The 17,585-nt window shown below is 32.6% G+C and overlaps 2 protein-coding genes across 2 annotated transcripts; both read right to left on the bottom strand.

Moving 5' to 3' along the window:
- Nucleotides 1-7,416: 7,416 nt before the first annotated feature.
- Nucleotides 7,417-8,551, bottom strand: LOC109339605. Its single transcript, XM_019577067.1, has 2 exons — nt 8,242-8,551; nt 7,417-7,853 (listed from the first exon to the last, which is right to left on the bottom strand). The coding sequence occupies exons 1-2, from the start codon at nt 8,549-8,551 to the stop codon at nt 7,417-7,419; spliced, it is 747 nt and encodes a 248-aa protein (XP_019432612.1).
- A 2,350-nt stretch (nt 8,552-10,901) lies between these two features.
- Nucleotides 10,902-13,020, bottom strand: LOC109339604. Its single transcript, XM_019577066.1, has 2 exons — nt 12,656-13,020; nt 10,902-11,468 (listed from the first exon to the last, which is right to left on the bottom strand). The coding sequence occupies exons 1-2, from the start codon at nt 12,941-12,943 to the stop codon at nt 11,271-11,273; spliced, it is 486 nt and encodes a 161-aa protein (XP_019432611.1). The 5' UTR covers nt 12,944-13,020; the 3' UTR covers nt 10,902-11,270.
- Nucleotides 13,021-17,585: the final 4,565 nt, after the last annotated feature.

Here is a 17,585-nt window from a genome sequence, read left to right as displayed (position 1 = left end):
GGTCGGAGGCTTCCCCAAAAAGTGACCTCCAAGGGGAAGCTCTTTCAAAGATTTTGAGCTCAAATAAGCTAAAACTAGCCCAAGATAAATGCATCAATAAGTGCATGATGTATTTTATCTAACTTCCCCAAACAAACACGGACTTTTTTTATTTATTTGACTTTCAGACTCAATTACTAAGTAGGAAAATTCCCTATCTTTTTTAAAGTAATGAGCATATCCTCTCAATTAGAATTCTAGTCCACTTCAAAATATGGAAATTGATTATTAATACAGGGACCACTATATTAGAAAGGGATGAACAATTCAAGTAAGAAAGTAACATAAAAGAAAGGTTATTTCAAATGACATAAAGCAATTGCCACTTATGTGTATGAATTATGGTAATTATTTCTCCAAATTGTTCCTAGCTATCTATTCATATAATAATTTTCATTAGTTATAAAAAAAAAGAGGACCATGGATTTTACTTCTTGGTTTTTTCGAATGTTCTTTGCTATGGAGGTGGAATGTCAGAATCCTAATCTTCCTGGTGTATCCGAGTAATAGTCGGCCTTAGACCACATTCGATGGGTATCTGAAAAGGCACTCTGACTATCAAGTTAGCATATGTGAAGATGTGTAGAGAGATGATAGAGTGAAAGTATCAGAATATAAGAATATAAATAATCCTGAGGGGTCTCTTCTATTTATAGAGAGGTTGAGTAAAATAAACTGTAGAGTGGGTGACTTAATCATGATTAACCATCCTGCTACATCTTTTCCCCAGAGTGGTAGTATGTTGCTTTATCTATGTTAGATGAATTGACATCTCTGTGTTCTGACTCACATAATGCCTTATCGACAATGGGTTGTATTGTTGTCCTGCTTAGACTGCTGCAAATGTATACTAGGTTTGCTCCTGCTACGTGGCATAATATTCAGGCGACGTGTTCTACTATGTGATAGGGTATGCGCTATTCAAGTGACACATCAGTCATGTGGAAGAGTCTTGTGGATTTGCAAGTGCTAACTAGGTCACATTTTGTCACTGTCGGCCTCTCTCGTAGCTAGACCAACCATCTGAGTGTGATCAATGACCACACAGGCCATGTCTTATTCGCCTAGTTGTACGCTATGATCCAATGAGTTGGGTCATGATTGACTGGTCTGGACACTTGGATAGAACACATAATATTTTTATAATTATGTTATTGTGACACAAAAAATATTTCTCAATAAGGGTTAGAACCTTTTAAAGCGACATTGAATAAGTTGGGAGTCAGATGACCTTAGGAGTCAAGTGCAGGCGAGGACTCAAAGTGCATTTGAATCATTTTTTTGTTTAAATTTGGGTTTGTATCTATATTATAACCTTTAATCTAGAATGCCAAGTATATGGTGAATGACTATATTATATCATAGTGTATTCTTGGACATCTATCTCAAATTCCTGGAAATAATTTAAATGTTTGTTTGGTAAAAAGTAACTAAAATATTAATTAAATATCAATTTTACAATATAATTGATAAAAGAAAACTTGATGTTGTTGTGGTGCCTGGTGCAAACTTGAATAGTATACTTAATATGAAAATGATATATTATCTTAAAAATCTTACATTCTTACTTGATAGAATGTTTGTTACGAGATTCATTAGAAAAATGGATATGATAGGATATGATAATTGATTATATAGATTTAATTAAATATTGATATTACATTAATATTTCTAGAATACTCTTGTTGTGATATGATGAGACTTGTGTGGTGAGTCCATCCCCGTGGGGGTGGTGAAGGCAAGACCCCAATTGCTAGAAAAAACCTACCACTCCTTGGCTTGTGTGGTCATCATCATTTTAGAATTTCTTTATTCTCTTTAAATAGTATTTTTTTCTCTCATTAAAGTTATCAATCAAGTATGAATAATTTAGTGTTTATTTTATCTTCTAGCTATTCAATTTCTTATGAGTATAATAATTCTACATGTTCTTGATAGATTGTGATTAGCTCTCTATCAGATGATGTTTTCATCTTTTAACTCACCCATCTAAAGCAACCATGTATATCGCATCTTATACTTACAATTAAGTACCTTCACCTTTTTATCCACCATATAACCATTATTATCACCATCATTCCCAATATAAGTTACAACCTTAAACATATTAGTTAACCTCTCAACCATATTATTTCACATATTCTTCTTTTCATCAATCAAGCTCACAACCACAATCATATCATTCATGCTTTTAGATTATGACCAACACTCTCAACTATGGAAGGAATATCTTACTCACCATAACATGAAATATTATTATAACAATATCACCAACGAATATATATGGGAAATTCCTCAGCCAACACCACATCCACCATCATCATCCCAGATCCTAACACCCTATTTTGACCATTCTCCAATTGCAAATCAATTTACTAAGATAAAAGAATTACTCCTTAAATTAAAAGAAGATTTGGGATACAAGTCCATACAAATTTCTAGTATTACAAGTTATGGTGACTCAAATGTAGTTGTAAAGGATAGACACATGTTAATCTCTACAACAACGTCATTGGAACAACCATTTATCCTGCCTCTACATCAACCTCAAAAATACCATAAGACACAAAAAATAAGAGAAAGAAGGACTAAAAATTGTTTCACTGGCAACTACGATGTATGTAGATGATGCAAAAGATCTATCGAATATTGTTTATCTTCTTTTGAAGTTTCATTGGGTGTTGTCATCACATCATAAAAGGAAGAAACTCCATAGATGACCATATCATAAGCAACAAGAACAACGAAGGAACCAACATTGGTGGCCATCTCCTCTCCAACCATATTTACAAATAAAATGACGTCTATATTTCACACACTTCCACCATTAGCAAAAGCATAAACCACCATTGTTAGTACCAGCGTCTCTCCAACGGAACTCACCTTCAAAATGTAACAATCTCTCTCTCAAACTCAAACAGAAAATTAAGAACTAACTTTGTTCAAGAAAACAAAATGTGAGTTTGGATTTGAAAACTTTGTTGGTAAAAAAGATTGAAAACGAAAATAGAGTTGAATGTTTGTTATGAAAATCTCTTTGAATAAGAAAAGGTGTAGAAAGTGTATTATGTTTGAAATGTGTAAAATATGTAGGGGTATGTGTCTAAACTCTTCATGAAATGAAAGGAATTCACGGAGAGAAGAAGAAAATGATTTTTGGATTTGACATTATTCAGAGTTATCTTGTTCTAGTCTCTAAAGAACAACACAAAAAAATGAGATAAGATCCTGGCCATTCGGAAAAAGTACAAACGCTCATACACCATTGGATGGGAGAGTGATTCGTGCCAAAACATTTTTGCATCTCGCACAGTGTCATATGACTCTATATAGGATGTACATAGAAACACAAAAATGTGTCATTAATTTTGACAAGGAATCACAATTACCCCAAAAAAGGTTGTTAGACATGTTTCCATATTGCTTTGCTAGAGAAGATGAAATATATTTAATTGGTAATTATTCCACCATTAATAAGAGAGAATGTGTCATATTGTTTTTATATTCTTCTGGTATGATAAATGCTCCTAATTTAATTGTCCTTTTGATTTTGTGTTGGCCCCTCCATGATGACTCTTCTTGTCGACACGGCTCAAGGCATATGAGAGGATATGATGTTAACACATACACTCTTATAAACAAGGTTGGAAAGACACATTATGTCAAGATTCATTGCATTCCCACATGCGGTGTGAAGTGTCTACTAGAGGAAGAGGCCATTAAGGTGGGTGAGTCCAACCACAGCCTGACCACTCAAGATCTTTATTATTCAATTGCGGCGGGAAACTATCATAAGTGGAATCTTTACATCCAAACCAATCATGCCCGTGAAGAAATTTTGCCTCTGCATCTTGTTGGCTTCTTGGTCTTGAAAATGAAAAAACTTACATTTATACTTTTCTAATGATAGTGATATTCCACAATCAATATTATTGGGGACAAACAAAAGAAAATATGAAATGGTTCTCACCTAGTCCATCATGGAGTCCAACATTGATGGCAACGTTGACTTAAAAGGGGTCAATAATGGTTGAATATTTGTTATGAGATTCATTAGAAAATGAGTAAGATATGATATAATAGTTGATTATTTAGATTTAATTAAATATTGATATTACATTTAATATTTCTATAATACTCTTGTTATGAGATGCTGACACTTGTGTGGTAATCGTCATTTTAAGATTTCTTTATTCTCTTTAACTTGCGTATTTTCTTCTATTAAAGGAATCAATAAAATATGAAGAATTTAGTGTTTATTTTACCTTCTAGTTATCCATTTCTTAGGACTAGGATAATTCTATAGTGTTCTTAGTAGATTGTGATTAGCTCTCTATCAAGACTTGAAACTAGCTATAGCAATCACCAACCTCACTATCTCAAGTCTAGCTACTGGAGCAAAGACTTCATCATAGTCAAGATCTTGCTTTTGTAGAAATCCATTTGCCACTAGCATGGATTTATGCTTGGAGACGTCACCATTAGGATTCAACTTGGTTTTGAATAACCAACTCACAACTATAGCTTGTAGGGTACCAACAGGTCAGAATACACCTAGAGGAGGGATAGGTGTTGTAGATCACTTACTCTGCTTTTCCAATATTTTGTGCAGAACAGGGAATTGCTGCACTTAATCGGTTAAGTTTAGTTGTAATCGATTAACTAGTGCTTGAACTTAATCGATTATCTCGAGTCTTGTACTTCTTGATTTTATGGTTTCTTGCACAACAAGTTATTAATTACCAATCTTTATACAATTAATTGATTACAGAATGATACTAATACAAATTATAATAGGCAACACAGAATCAATCAATTAACAAGAAAATTGTGCACAAGGAATTTTTATTTTGGTTCATTTACGGTTCATTGCAAACTACATCCAAGCCTCCCCTTCTGATATTGGGAGATTTTTCTTCACTATTGAAATTGTTTGAATATACACAAACTTCCAATTAACGACAAGACTTAAGACGCTACTCGAACGAAGACCTCCTAGTCTCTATGAAGATTGTCAAGATCTTTCTTAAAGTGAAACTATTCACCAAGAGATCAACTTCCTTGTTCAATACTGATTTTGTTGAGTTGCCTTGAGTACTTAATACTTGGATACAACAATTTAAACTCAAATCTAAAACTATAAGCAAAATACTCACAAGAACCTAATCTAAATGAGAATTAATGCAAATGGTTTTTCACAAAACGGTTTTCACAATTTCTAGAAAAATATTTTTCTTACTTTCACTCTAAAACAAATCAAGAAACTCATGCGAGAATGTAATGCATTGAAAACCTAGAGATACATGCAATGATATGAATATCTAAGCCCTATTCAAAATGCCATCACTCTCTAAGCTCTCCTAACGCAATCTATTACTCTAATGCAATGTATGTAAATGTATTTTCAAAGTGATCTTCTAGTTATGCAACTTCTTCCACATGGGTCAGAATTACAACATTTATACCAAACATACTGTTATTAATCAATTATACAGTGACTTAATCGATTAAAGAGTTGTTAAAAACTGGTTTTTTGTTACGTCTTAATCGATTAACTAATGAATTAATCGATTAACACACCATAAGCATCAGATAGGTTAACTACAGTAATTCTGGTAATCGATTATATACAACACATAATCAATTATGTTGTATAAAAAATTAGTTTCTTGATGAATGGTAAACTACCTATATGATATATGATCATGCAATACATAGTTTTTCAAATATGTTACCTTTAATGCACAAAATCATGTATGTATATGCATGAGCTTAATTATGATATGATATCTAGATGTTGTGTCTCATTTTTAGTCTTGTTTATTTTAAAGCTCTTGTGAGACTCCCATCTAGGTTTACCTAACCTAGACTCGATCTAAGACAATCATCTTAAGACTTCTAGTAAAGTAAAACATATAAAGCCCTAAGTCTATATATGTGACCCTTGAGTCTTCGACTTGTTGTAAGATCTTCAAGCTTTCTTGTATGTCCATTGTCTTCATCAAAACCAATGTCAACTTCAAATATGTAAGTCTTGACTCTTTGCACTTTTATAGCTTTCTTTCCTCTTGCAATTGAGTTGGACTGTTGTTTCTTTCTATAGACCTCAATTCTTTCTCCATTGCCTCAACCCAATGTGTTTAGATCAAAGCATTTTCCAAATCTAGTGGTTCAATCTCATCAAGGGGTGGCATATGCATAAAGTCACCATCAACATTGATTGTTGAATCAGAGAACACATCATAATCACTTAGCCTTGAAGGTGGTTGTCTGAGTCTCTAAGTTGTTGGAAGATTCACCATTGTATTAGGCATAACAACTGGATTGGTTGCTATGGTCTCACCAATGCCACTTTCATTAGTTTCTTCAAATTGCAGCAAGGTCTCTATGCCTTTTTCAGAACTTCTAAGGTTCCAATTACAGCATTGATCTTCATCAAATTTCAAATCCATTCTCATCACCAGCTTATTCTTTCTTCGATCAAATATTCTATAGGCACCAGTAGAATGATAACCCAAGAATATGAGTTTTTCACCCATATCATCTAACTTTCTCCTTCTTGCTTGGGATACGTGTTTGTAACAGATGAAGCCAAAGATTTTTAAGTGACTCACATTTGGTTTTAGTCCTGTCCAAGCTTATTCAGGGGTCTTCTCATCCAACCTCTTAGTAGGACACCTATTTAGAATGTACACTATAGTGGAAACAACTTCCCCCAAAAATACCTTAGGCAAATTCTTTGTTTTAAGCATACACCTAGCCATATTGAGTATGGTTCTATTTGTCATTTCTGGTGTTCCATTATATTGAGGTGTGTAGGGAGAAATGACTTCATGAATTATTCCTTCTTTGATGCAGAACTCATGAAACTCAGCTGATACATACTCACCTCCTCCGTCTGATCTCGACAGTTTCAGCTTGACTTCACTTTGCCTTTATGCTTGAGCTTTGAATCTCTTGAAAGTTTCTAGCACTTCACTATTCTTCTTTATTAGATAGATCCATACTTTCTAGTATGATCATCAATAAAGGTCACAAAGTACTTATTTCCTCCAATAGAGTCTTCTTCAAAGGGACCACACACATTTAAGTATACTATCTCTAGTGCCTTCACTGATTTTGTAGGAGCATGTGAGACAAAAGAGTTCCTAGTCTATTTGCTTGATATGCATTCTTCATATAATTGTTCTGGTGGTTTTGTGTATGGAAAACCAATCACAATTCCTTCATTTTCTAGCAAATCTAAACTGTTAAAGTTTAGATGTACGTACCTCTTATGCCATAGCCAAGTATCCTTCACAATTGTTGATTGAAGACACATTTGCTCAATGATTTGTATGCCTATCTTGAAGGTTCTATTGGCTGAAAGTGGAGCCTTCAAGATGTTGTGCTTGTTTTGTCAAACACCTTCATCATGCCATCCTTCATTTCCATGATATAGCCATTTTCTAGTAGTTGTCCAAGGCTGAGTAGGTTGCCTTTCATCTTAAGAACATATGGAACTTTGGAAATGTAGGCTTTCTTCCCATCTCTTCTTTGGATCATCACTTTGCCAATTCCTTCTGCAGAAATCGCATTATGGTCATCAAACATGACCTTGCTCTTTGTTGATTCATCAAGTGTTGTGAACCAATCCTTCTTGCATGTCATATGATTGGAGCGTCCAATGTAAAGATACCAAAAGTCACCACTTTCCTCACTGCTCTTAACATTAGCCATCAACAAGTAATGTTCATCATCATCAGATCCTCCATTTTGTGCCAAGCTAGCTTCTTCATCCTTTCTCCCTAGCACCCTTTTGGACTTGCATTCTACTGCATAATGTCCATAATTTCGGCAATTGTAGCATTGCATCTTTCTTTTATCAAACTTCCTTCTGCTTATTATGTCTTTTACTGGTACTTTTCTTTGATCATGTTCAAGAAGGTTTGGGTTGTTTGATTTCTGAGATGAAGAGCCTTGCTCATACTTGCTTCAAATCCTCCATTTTGTGCCAAACTAGCTTCTTCATCCTTTCTCCCTAGCATCCTTTTGGACTTGCATTCTACTGCATAATGTCCATAATTTCGGCAATTGTAGCATGGCATCTTTCTTTTATCAAGCTTCCTTATGCTTATTATGTCTTTAACTGGTCCTTTTCTTTGATCATGTTCATGAAGGTTTGGGTTGTTTGATTTCTGATATGAAGAGACTTGCTCATACTTGCTTCATTTTCCTTTTTCTTGTTCTTATTCCATTGTTCACGAGATTCAAGAGAATTTTGTAACTCCTCAAGCTTATAGTCTTCAAGTTCTTTGGACTCCTCTATTGCCACAACAATATGATCATACTTAGGAGTTAATGTCCTAAGTATTTTCTCAATCATTGATTGTTCTTTCACCTCTTCTCCACAAGATTTCATCTTATTTCTGAGTGTGAGAATCTTGGTGAAATAGTCTGAGATGGTCTCATTCTCCTCCATTTGAAGAAGTTCATACTTTCTTCTCATAGTTTGAAGTTCCATTTCCTTCATCTTTTCAGCCCCTTCATAACTTTTCTCCAAGCTATCCTAAGCTTCCTTTGTTGTCTTGGCACCAGTAATCCTCTCAAAACTAGCTCCATCAACACATTAATGGATTAGAAATGAGGTTTTGCAGTCCTTCTTCTTGGATTCCTTATAGATTGTTCTTTGAGCCTCATTTACATTTTCACCAATCTCTTCATACCCATTTTACACAATTTCATACACCTTTTGGAATTCAAAGATTGTATTCATTTAAATTCTCCATCTATCATAATTCTTGGAATTCAAAGATTGTATTCATTTGAATTCTCCATCTACACAATTTCATACACCTTTTGGAATTCAAAGATTGTAAACCCATTGTCATTTGTCATCTTGACTGCTACACTATTGCAGGTTACTTTTCTTCTTGCTGCAGCAGTGTTTGCTCTTTTTTCCCTCTTCTAATCATAGCCCAAGAACCACACAAAATCTTTCTTAACCTTTCTCTTGATACCACTATTGAACAATGCACCAAGCATCCACATTATGCACACACAGTTCACCAACCTCTACAAGCAAAGAAACCAGAAAGCTATGCATACTAAGTGCATTAATAGAGAAAAATAGAAAGCAGAAAGGAAGAGAGTTTGAAAGAAGATGTTGTGTGTATGGATTGAAGAGAATGAATAATAGTTGTATTGAACATATATGGAATATCAAATACAACACACCATTGAAAATGCATAAGTGCTATTTATAGTTTCTAAACTTAACTAACTTGCAATACAAGGAAAGAATACAAATTTAACTACTAACTAACTAGGCTGAAATTACTATATCTATTCAACAAGGGTATGGTGTTAACTCTTACACTATTATCAACAAGGCTGGGAAAACACATTATGTCAAGTTTCATTGGAATCCCACATGTGGTGGGTAAAGTGTCTATTAGAGGAAGATCTCATTAAGGTGGATGGGTCCAACCACAACCTTACCATTCAAGATCTTTATGATTTTGATGTTGGAAACTATCCTAAGTAGAAACTTTGTATCCTAACTAATTATGCCCATAAAGAAATTTTGGCCTAGCATCATGTTGGATGTTTGGTCTTGGAAATGGATAACTTGCATTTATACTATATTGATAATAGTGATATTCCACTGCCAACATTTAGGACAAACAAAAGAAAATCTGAAACGATTCTCACCTAGTCAACCGTAGAGTCCAACCTTGAGGGCAATATTGATTATAAAGGAGTCAGTAATGGTGGAATGTTTGTTATGAGAATCATTAGAAAAATGATAGGATATGATATGATATGGTAGTTGATTATTTAGATTTAATTAAATATTGATATTATATTAATATTTCTAAAATACTCTTGTTTTGAAATGATGACACTTATGTAGTCATTATCATTTTAGGATTTCTTTATTTTCTTTAAATAATATTTTTTTCTTCTATTAAAGGAATCAAACAAATATGAAGAATTTAGTGTTTATTTTTCTTCTAGTTATCCATTTTCTTAATAGTAGAATAATTCTATATTGTTCTAGGTAGATTGTGATTATCTCTGTATATATACTTGATAGGAAAATGATACATCTTCTTACAAATTGCTTCTTTTGCTGTAAGAAAATTTGATAGGATGATATATCATTACTCTGGAGGTTATCCATGAGTGATTGTTCCTGCAGAATATGACAAGGGTATGGCAATTGGAATTTGCTTTTCAGGTTTGAAAGGTTAAGAGCCAAACCCGATATAAATTGCTTCCTCCTTTTAGTAATCAACTGAATTAGGAAGCCTCCACTTCATAAGTTAGAAGTTAAAAGCTGAAAAAACATGGTTGTCTTATTTGACTATTATTATGTTCATTGCTCTAAATAAAAAATGTGTGGAGTGTAACTTTTTGTGTGTAGAGAACATTAAAATCTAGACAGCACGGTCTTCTTATTTCTTACTGTTGCATATACCACACCGGTTCTTTTCCCCTTCAACTATTAAATTATTATTCAACAGTCGCACAAGGTGTATGCAACTCTCGTTGAAGATGCTCTAAAACCGAAACTCAAAGCAGTGATGATAATATTTTACCTAATTAGGTCCAATAAACTGAACTAACCAAACCAATTGATTTTTCAAGTTGGTTTGATGAACCTAACATAATTCATAATTCTGAATTTCTGTGGGAGAGATGGTAATTAAAATTCTAAACTACCATGTTAGAATTGAAATTACATGTTTCAAATGGTGAAATGCTTTCTTTGTAATTGTCTTGTAGCGGATAACAATTAGTATTGGCATACGGTGGCTCATGGACATGGACTTAACATGTTAAAGGTTTTGACAAGTTTTCTTTGATCAAAACAGAAATAAATAATACGTTACAACAAAACTATTTTACACATGTTTATCACGTTGTAGTGTGAAAACTACAAATATATACTCACTTTTTTCTTATGTGTATTTTTCTTAGTAGATTGTAGTTTTACATACATTAGCAGAAATAAGATACTTCCTTAAGTTATAAATGCCTTACATGGTTACAAATCACATCCATCTAACGTGATTTCTCCTTCTTTTTAAGTAGAAGAATGATTGCAAGTTAAACGCTGCAAGACAAAATGAGGGAAACTTGAAGCTTCATGGAGGCCTTCCCACATTATTCTTAACTCAGGCAGATCTATCAGCAGCAAGATCAACCAGGAATTGTTTTTGGATTTAGGGTCACAGGATGAACTCTTAAGCTTCCCTTTTAGGCCTGTTGCGACCACGGGGAACAGCGGGTTCTTCTTGCAAAGAAGTATCCACATCAGGCCTGTTTAGAGCATGGGGAAAGACGGGTTCTTCTTGCAAATAAGTTTCCACATCATCATCCTCATCGTCATCATTGTCTTTGTCAAATTCATCAACTTCCATGATAGCTTCATTCATTGCCATCTAGTAATTGTAAAATATGTCACAGATCAGGAGTAACACATTTTTTTATACCAAAAATCAATTTCTTAACTTCAAGTCAGCAAACTACTTACGGAAACGGAACATAACTGATAAATATTGCTAAAATGCATTAATTAAGAGTTTAGAGTTCAGCATACATAATTGATTAGAAACTTAGAATTTCCATGTAGATGTTCAAGTAGATTTGATTTACTTATTGGGCTTGATTAACTTAAAATTTGCATGCAGAGGTTCAAGCAGATGTGGTGTGCTTAATAGGCGGGTAAATAGAATCACATATCATTTGTGCATGTTACAAATGAGGGGGGAAACACTTATAAAGTAAGTTTGTCATAAAGCAAGAGTATATACATTCTTGATTTATATACACTCAATTATGGTCTTAACTCACTAAAAATTAATGGTGGCCTGGTGCGTATACTCTCATAATTTTAGAGACAAACTCATTTTTAGACTAAGGTAGATTATATATTCCTCATGCTAAGATAGAGGCCAAAATATTGAAAATAAATCACTGAACAATGAAACAATGTCATAATATCTTGTTGTATATCATTTAAATCTAAATCCTTCTCAATGGTTTTGTCTGTAGTTTTTTCTTAATCTCGCTATATTTCTAACTATTAAACTACACTTCATCTCATCTACTCAATCTATGTATAGGGAATTCTAAAGCTCTTCTCCATATATGTCCAAACCAACTAAAATGATATTCTACCATCTTTGTCTTAATATTCACTCTCATACAACATGCTAATAATAATAATAATTCATGATAGAAATATTCCAAAACTTAGTTACTAAATGTGCTAAACCAAGAACATGGTCCATAACCGAACTGAATCCAAACCGACCCATAATATAGTCCAGCAGTTTCAACCATATCAACCATGCCTCCTTGGATAATTAACTACTCCTGCTACTCTCTATTTTCCAATAAGTAAAAGCAGCACCATTTTGATGCCTATTCAACTAGATGATGCTACTACTAATATGGTAGTGAGTATAATTGTGCAAAACCCAGATGAAGACTTTCCTCAAACACTTAGAAGACATTGCACAAAGTTTCAATTTTTTTCTACCACAGCCCCACATTACTCAAAATATCCGAATAACAAAGAAACCCAAAACAAACGGTTAGAGAACAGATGTTTTTTTCCCGTTACCTCCTCTAGAAATTTCTGGTCGAGCTTATCGGCGATTCGAATTGAAGCGAATACGGTGACGGCGACTAGAGAGAGCGGGAGCGTGAAGGCAAAGACGAGGCTGCTGGTGCTGGGGCCAGCACGAGTGGCCACCATCGCGCCCCTCGGTTTCCGACGGTGGGAGTCGTCAGCGGCGGAGAAGTGGAGCTCCGGAGATATGGGGAAGGGTGGGGCCCTGGAGGAAGGAGGCGGTGAAAGGAATGTTAATGAGTTAGAGAGTGAATTGGAGATGAGGGAGAAGGTCGCCATGGCTATGGTGAAATTGCGTGGGTGCTTTTGTGGACTGGACTTATATTATCCTGCTTTTCATTTTACGAGTGTTATTTGTGTGGAGATTAGACATTAAAAAAGTTTACTAGTGTTAGAGTAAATATTTAATTTTAATTAAAATTTAATCTTAAATTACTATAGCAAAATATAAATGTGTTTATTCTCAAATCTAATATGTTAAATATGTTTCTACATTTTTTTCATTATTAATACCATCAGACTAATGTTAGTATACTATCTAAACATATAACTCATTGTTAAAATTGTATTGATATAGCTATTATTAATATCATATTAGTCATTAAATTAATTAAGGTATTATCATCAATTGATAATTCACTAATTAAATACATACTGATAAAATTATATATATATATGATACTAATATTAATATTAATGTTAAAAATTAATGAAGAATATGATAAATATTTTTATTTAAAATATTTCTTAAAACAAAATGTGTAATTAATTTAATGGTATATCATGTTTTTTTGGTACAATGGAAAAAATAAAAACAAAAACTAGAGGGGTTAAGGTCCATCTAAAAGATGTTTAGAGCTTCTATTAGTGGTGTGTTCTAGAACTTTGAAGAGACATGAAGATTTAAACTAAATTTGATCATGAAATCAACCATCATATTTCCTTATATAAAAATATGTCGCATAGGAACTTTCCAATTCATGTTAAGTAACTCAGTGATGTTATGTATAACTTGGGTTAGATGCTACAAATGACTCTACATTTTATCATTGATCATATGAATAGACTCAAAATAATCACTCTGGAATATTATAAAACCATGATCCTAGTTCCAAGCCAACTAAAGACTATGTTTTGTAGCAAACAATTCTTCTAGAATGCGAGACTTAGTTCTAAACTAACTAGGTAATTCTAAAATTTATTATCTGTGATGATTACATATAACTCTCCCTTATCCAATTGAACAGACTGATTCACTGATCTTCCAATTCAACATAATGATAGAATAAGATTTTTCATAACTATGGTTGAAATCCTTAATATAAAAAAATGAATTTTTTCATCCACAATATATAATTAATATATTACAGTGTATAGCTATCTGTTAACCGGTTTTTTAATTGATCGAGAGAGGTGTCTAAGGTATAACTTCAAAAGAGGGTTGCTTACGGTTATTTGGAACTTATTTATTATTTTTAAAAACATGTTAATAGTTTGAAGAGGTGTCTTGTTTTAAAAAACAAAAAATACGTAATACGAGAGAGGTGTTTTGTGATTCTAGTTCTTTAACACAAGGTATTTACATAATCATTTCATGACAAAAATAATTATACCATTTTAATTTGATAATTTAAATAATAGTTCTGGCACATTTAAATTTTTAAACGTTGTATGTGTGATATAAAGTTTATAACAATATGTCAATAGTCACATATAATCTTACAAAAGTATAAGACTTTATGAGCTATAAAATTAACCATTATAAACTTATGACATATCCTTATCATATTCATTAATTATATTAATATATAGAATTAAAACAACTTTATTTATATCAATTAAAATTGAACTCATTAATCATCACTAGTATTAACAGAATTAAATGAAATATTAACTCGTTAATTTCATCTAGTTTAGTAAAATTATTAAATTCTTTATCATACAAATGTGATAAACTCAATTTTCTAGCACAAATTATACATTTTTGAGTTTAACTTATAACTCATTTTTATCAACACACATTTTTATTTTTTTAATATTGAGTCTACAATTACAGAAGTAGAGTACATTTTTATATGAAAATTAACCAATAAACTAAATGCTACAGTTAAAGAGTAGTGTATACTCAATGATCACTTATAAAGTATTTTATTTAGAAGACAATAAGAACACTTTAGAATAGTAACATTGTTGTTGATGACCATGCATTATTTGAAGTCCTCTGTAGCATATCTTCATGTTTTCTGACCATAAATGCTTACATAAATCTGGTTGATGAAAAGCCCACAATTGGTGTTTCTTCCCTTCATTATTGTGAATGAAGGGAACACTAAAATGTAGGAAAATTAATGGCTAAATCAATAGATTATAAAGTTGAATAAATGATTAGAGAAAATGAAAATATAAAAGTTTACTATGAAAAAAAGAGGGTGGGGTATAATTACTTTCCAAATGACCAAGAAAGATAAGTTGTTGTAGAAGTTGACTAGAAGAAACATGAGAAACTTCATTAGATTAAAACATGTTGAAAACTTGATATAACTTTTTCCTCTTCTCACTTGATGATAATACTCCATGTTCATGAATCCATGTTAAAATGAGTTATGAACAAAAAGCACCATATTCAAATTGCAAAGTTATCATGTTGAACAAAAGATTTGGTCCCCTTTTCCTTTGCTAATGTCTTTGATTGTGACCTGACATCAATAAAACACAACATATAAAAGCACTTTTAATTTAATAACATATATCACAGAAATGTCACTTTCTATTTAGTTTGCAAAATCGTTCAATTTACAAATAGTGCATAATTCATATGTACATTGATAGAAGCATATCCATACAGTACAAACAACCCATAACTTCTAAAGTATTTGGTGTGCCAACCCATATAATATGATAATAACAATAAATAGGGTACTTTATTTTGGGATAAAAATGACTTTGAAAATGAAAAGTGGGAAACACAATTGAAAAACAAAGGATTCATGGATGCACACAATTATTAGCGAAGGTAAGTGAAGAGGAAAAAAATGATGACAATATCTAGACACAACTTTGGAGAAGGTAAACGAAGTGTCGTGCCCCGATTTTCGGTTACGCGACCTCTTAGAGTCGCCACTACATTGTTATGGTTAAAAATGTAGAAAAATCTTTATAGCCCAATTCCATTAGGCTTTTGGATTGTGATATCCAGGTTCGGGAGTCGATTACGGATCGAGGAAGGTATTAGCACCTCGTCCGCCCGTAAGGTACCCTTGCCAATTGTATGATTTAAATACCCTTGAATGATTTAAATTTAAATTTGTGTACAACAAAATATTTGTTTATTTTTATGTTTTAGTGTGACAATATTACTTGCTCCTATGTATTCCTATACATTTTAGGAAATCAAGACGTACGTAGTTCTATTTTCAAAATGATTTGTTGGTTAAAATAATTAACTTCTTAAAAAAAATGAAGTAGCAGAAACTAATGTCCGCACCGCATCCCATTTTAAAAAGGTTTGAAAATAATTATATTGTCATTTTTTGGTTTTTTTTATTATTAATTTAAGAAATAATATAATTATTAGTTTTTTATATTATTAATTAAAGAATTAATCAAATGAAAAAAAGCGTCGTAACGCGATCATTCAAGGATGATACGAGGACAAGAAATGTCACCATGACCTGCCTCCATCCTTTGATTAATCCCTAAAAATATATTTTTGTTATAAAAATTGATAGTGTTATAAATTCGTTTTTTAAGCAAATAATCTATTATTAAAGATGTTTTTTTATTTTAGATATTATGTTTTCTCTTTAAAAAAATATAAACTTTATTATTTTTATTTACAGAAATAAACAAATATATTCCATTTAAAAATAATAGAAACAACACAAAAAGGTTAATTAGTTATTAACTTTATTAAGATATTATTATTTTTTATAGTATTTACACATAATAAATAAATAAAAAGTAACATTTATTTAATAAAATATATTATTTATAATTTTATTCTGCTGTCATAATAAAAATAATAAATTATCCATGATGAAATATATCTATTATCTTTTTAAAAGAAATATAAATGCTTTTAGATAAAAATAAATATTAAAAGGATATATCTGTATTAGTTTTGTTCCTGTGCGGAAAAGATCAATGCACCTCCAGACACGTGTCGCCTTGCAAATGGCTGGGGGTGGTTTCAGATTGGACTGATGACGTGGACGTGTTCTGGCCGTGTGATCAATGAGCTCACTGTGGGTATAATGCACTCGTCCGCACATGAAAGATTCTCAGTGAGATGGTTCTGCTACGGACGCGCTCACTGGACACGTGTAGACTCGCCTACATGTCACTTTTCTACTTGACAGAAGATGAGGGTGCACAGAATGGACGATATGTCTGAGCACACCGAATCAGAGTCCCTGGACAAGGGTTTTGCTCCTGTACGCGCGTGTCCACGCGTGAAGGAATGCACTCGCCTGCGTGTCGCGATCTCGTGCGTTAAGGAAGGTCAACCAAAGCAGTATGCAAATCCAACTGCTTTGAAGGCGATTGCACACAACTTCTCCTACCCTCGTGCACACTGGATGGCGCAGTGAAACTTTGGGTAATCCCTCTCCTTTTTTACTGAACAGTGTTGTTCTTCTCAAAATATTTTCTCTCTCGGCAGTTTTTTTGTATTTTTTTAGGAACCCAAAAACTAACCTATTCTATTAACTCTATTTATAGGTAAATTTTAACCTGATTTAATGCTAACAACTCCCTATCAACTAACCCCATAATCCCCTAATATTAGGCACCACCAAGTCAGATTTGACTTGGTATATATATATATATATATATATATTTATTTATTACTTTTTTATTAAAATATATTTTAAACTTGGTTTTTTTATTAAATTATTTATATATTCGAATTAAATAACAAAAA

The sequence above is a fragment of the Lupinus angustifolius genome, unplaced genomic scaffold (assembly GCF_001865875.1).
Source record: "Lupinus angustifolius cultivar Tanjil unplaced genomic scaffold, LupAngTanjil_v1.0 Scaffold_82_60, whole genome shotgun sequence".
Taxonomy (NCBI): Eukaryota; Viridiplantae; Streptophyta; class Magnoliopsida; order Fabales; family Fabaceae; genus Lupinus; species Lupinus angustifolius.
Note: the sequence above shows the minus strand (reverse complement) of the source record. Positions and strands in the feature narration are given on the sequence as shown.

Coding starts and splice junctions, on each gene's coding strand:
- LOC109339605 (XM_019577067.1), bottom strand. CDS start 8,551: ATGAAGGAAATGGAACTTCAAACTATGAGAAGAAAGTATGAACTTCTT. Junction 7,854..8,241: donor GAAAAAGGAAAATGAAGCAA/GTATGAGCAAGT, acceptor GACATTATGCAG/TAGAATGCAAGTCCAAAAGG.
- LOC109339604 (XM_019577066.1), bottom strand. CDS start 12,943: ATGGCGACCTTCTCCCTCATCTCCAATTCACTCTCTAACTCATTAACA. Junction 11,469..12,655: donor ACCAGAAATTTCTAGAGGAG/GTAACGGGAAAA, acceptor TACAATTACTAG/ATGGCAATGAATGAAGCTAT.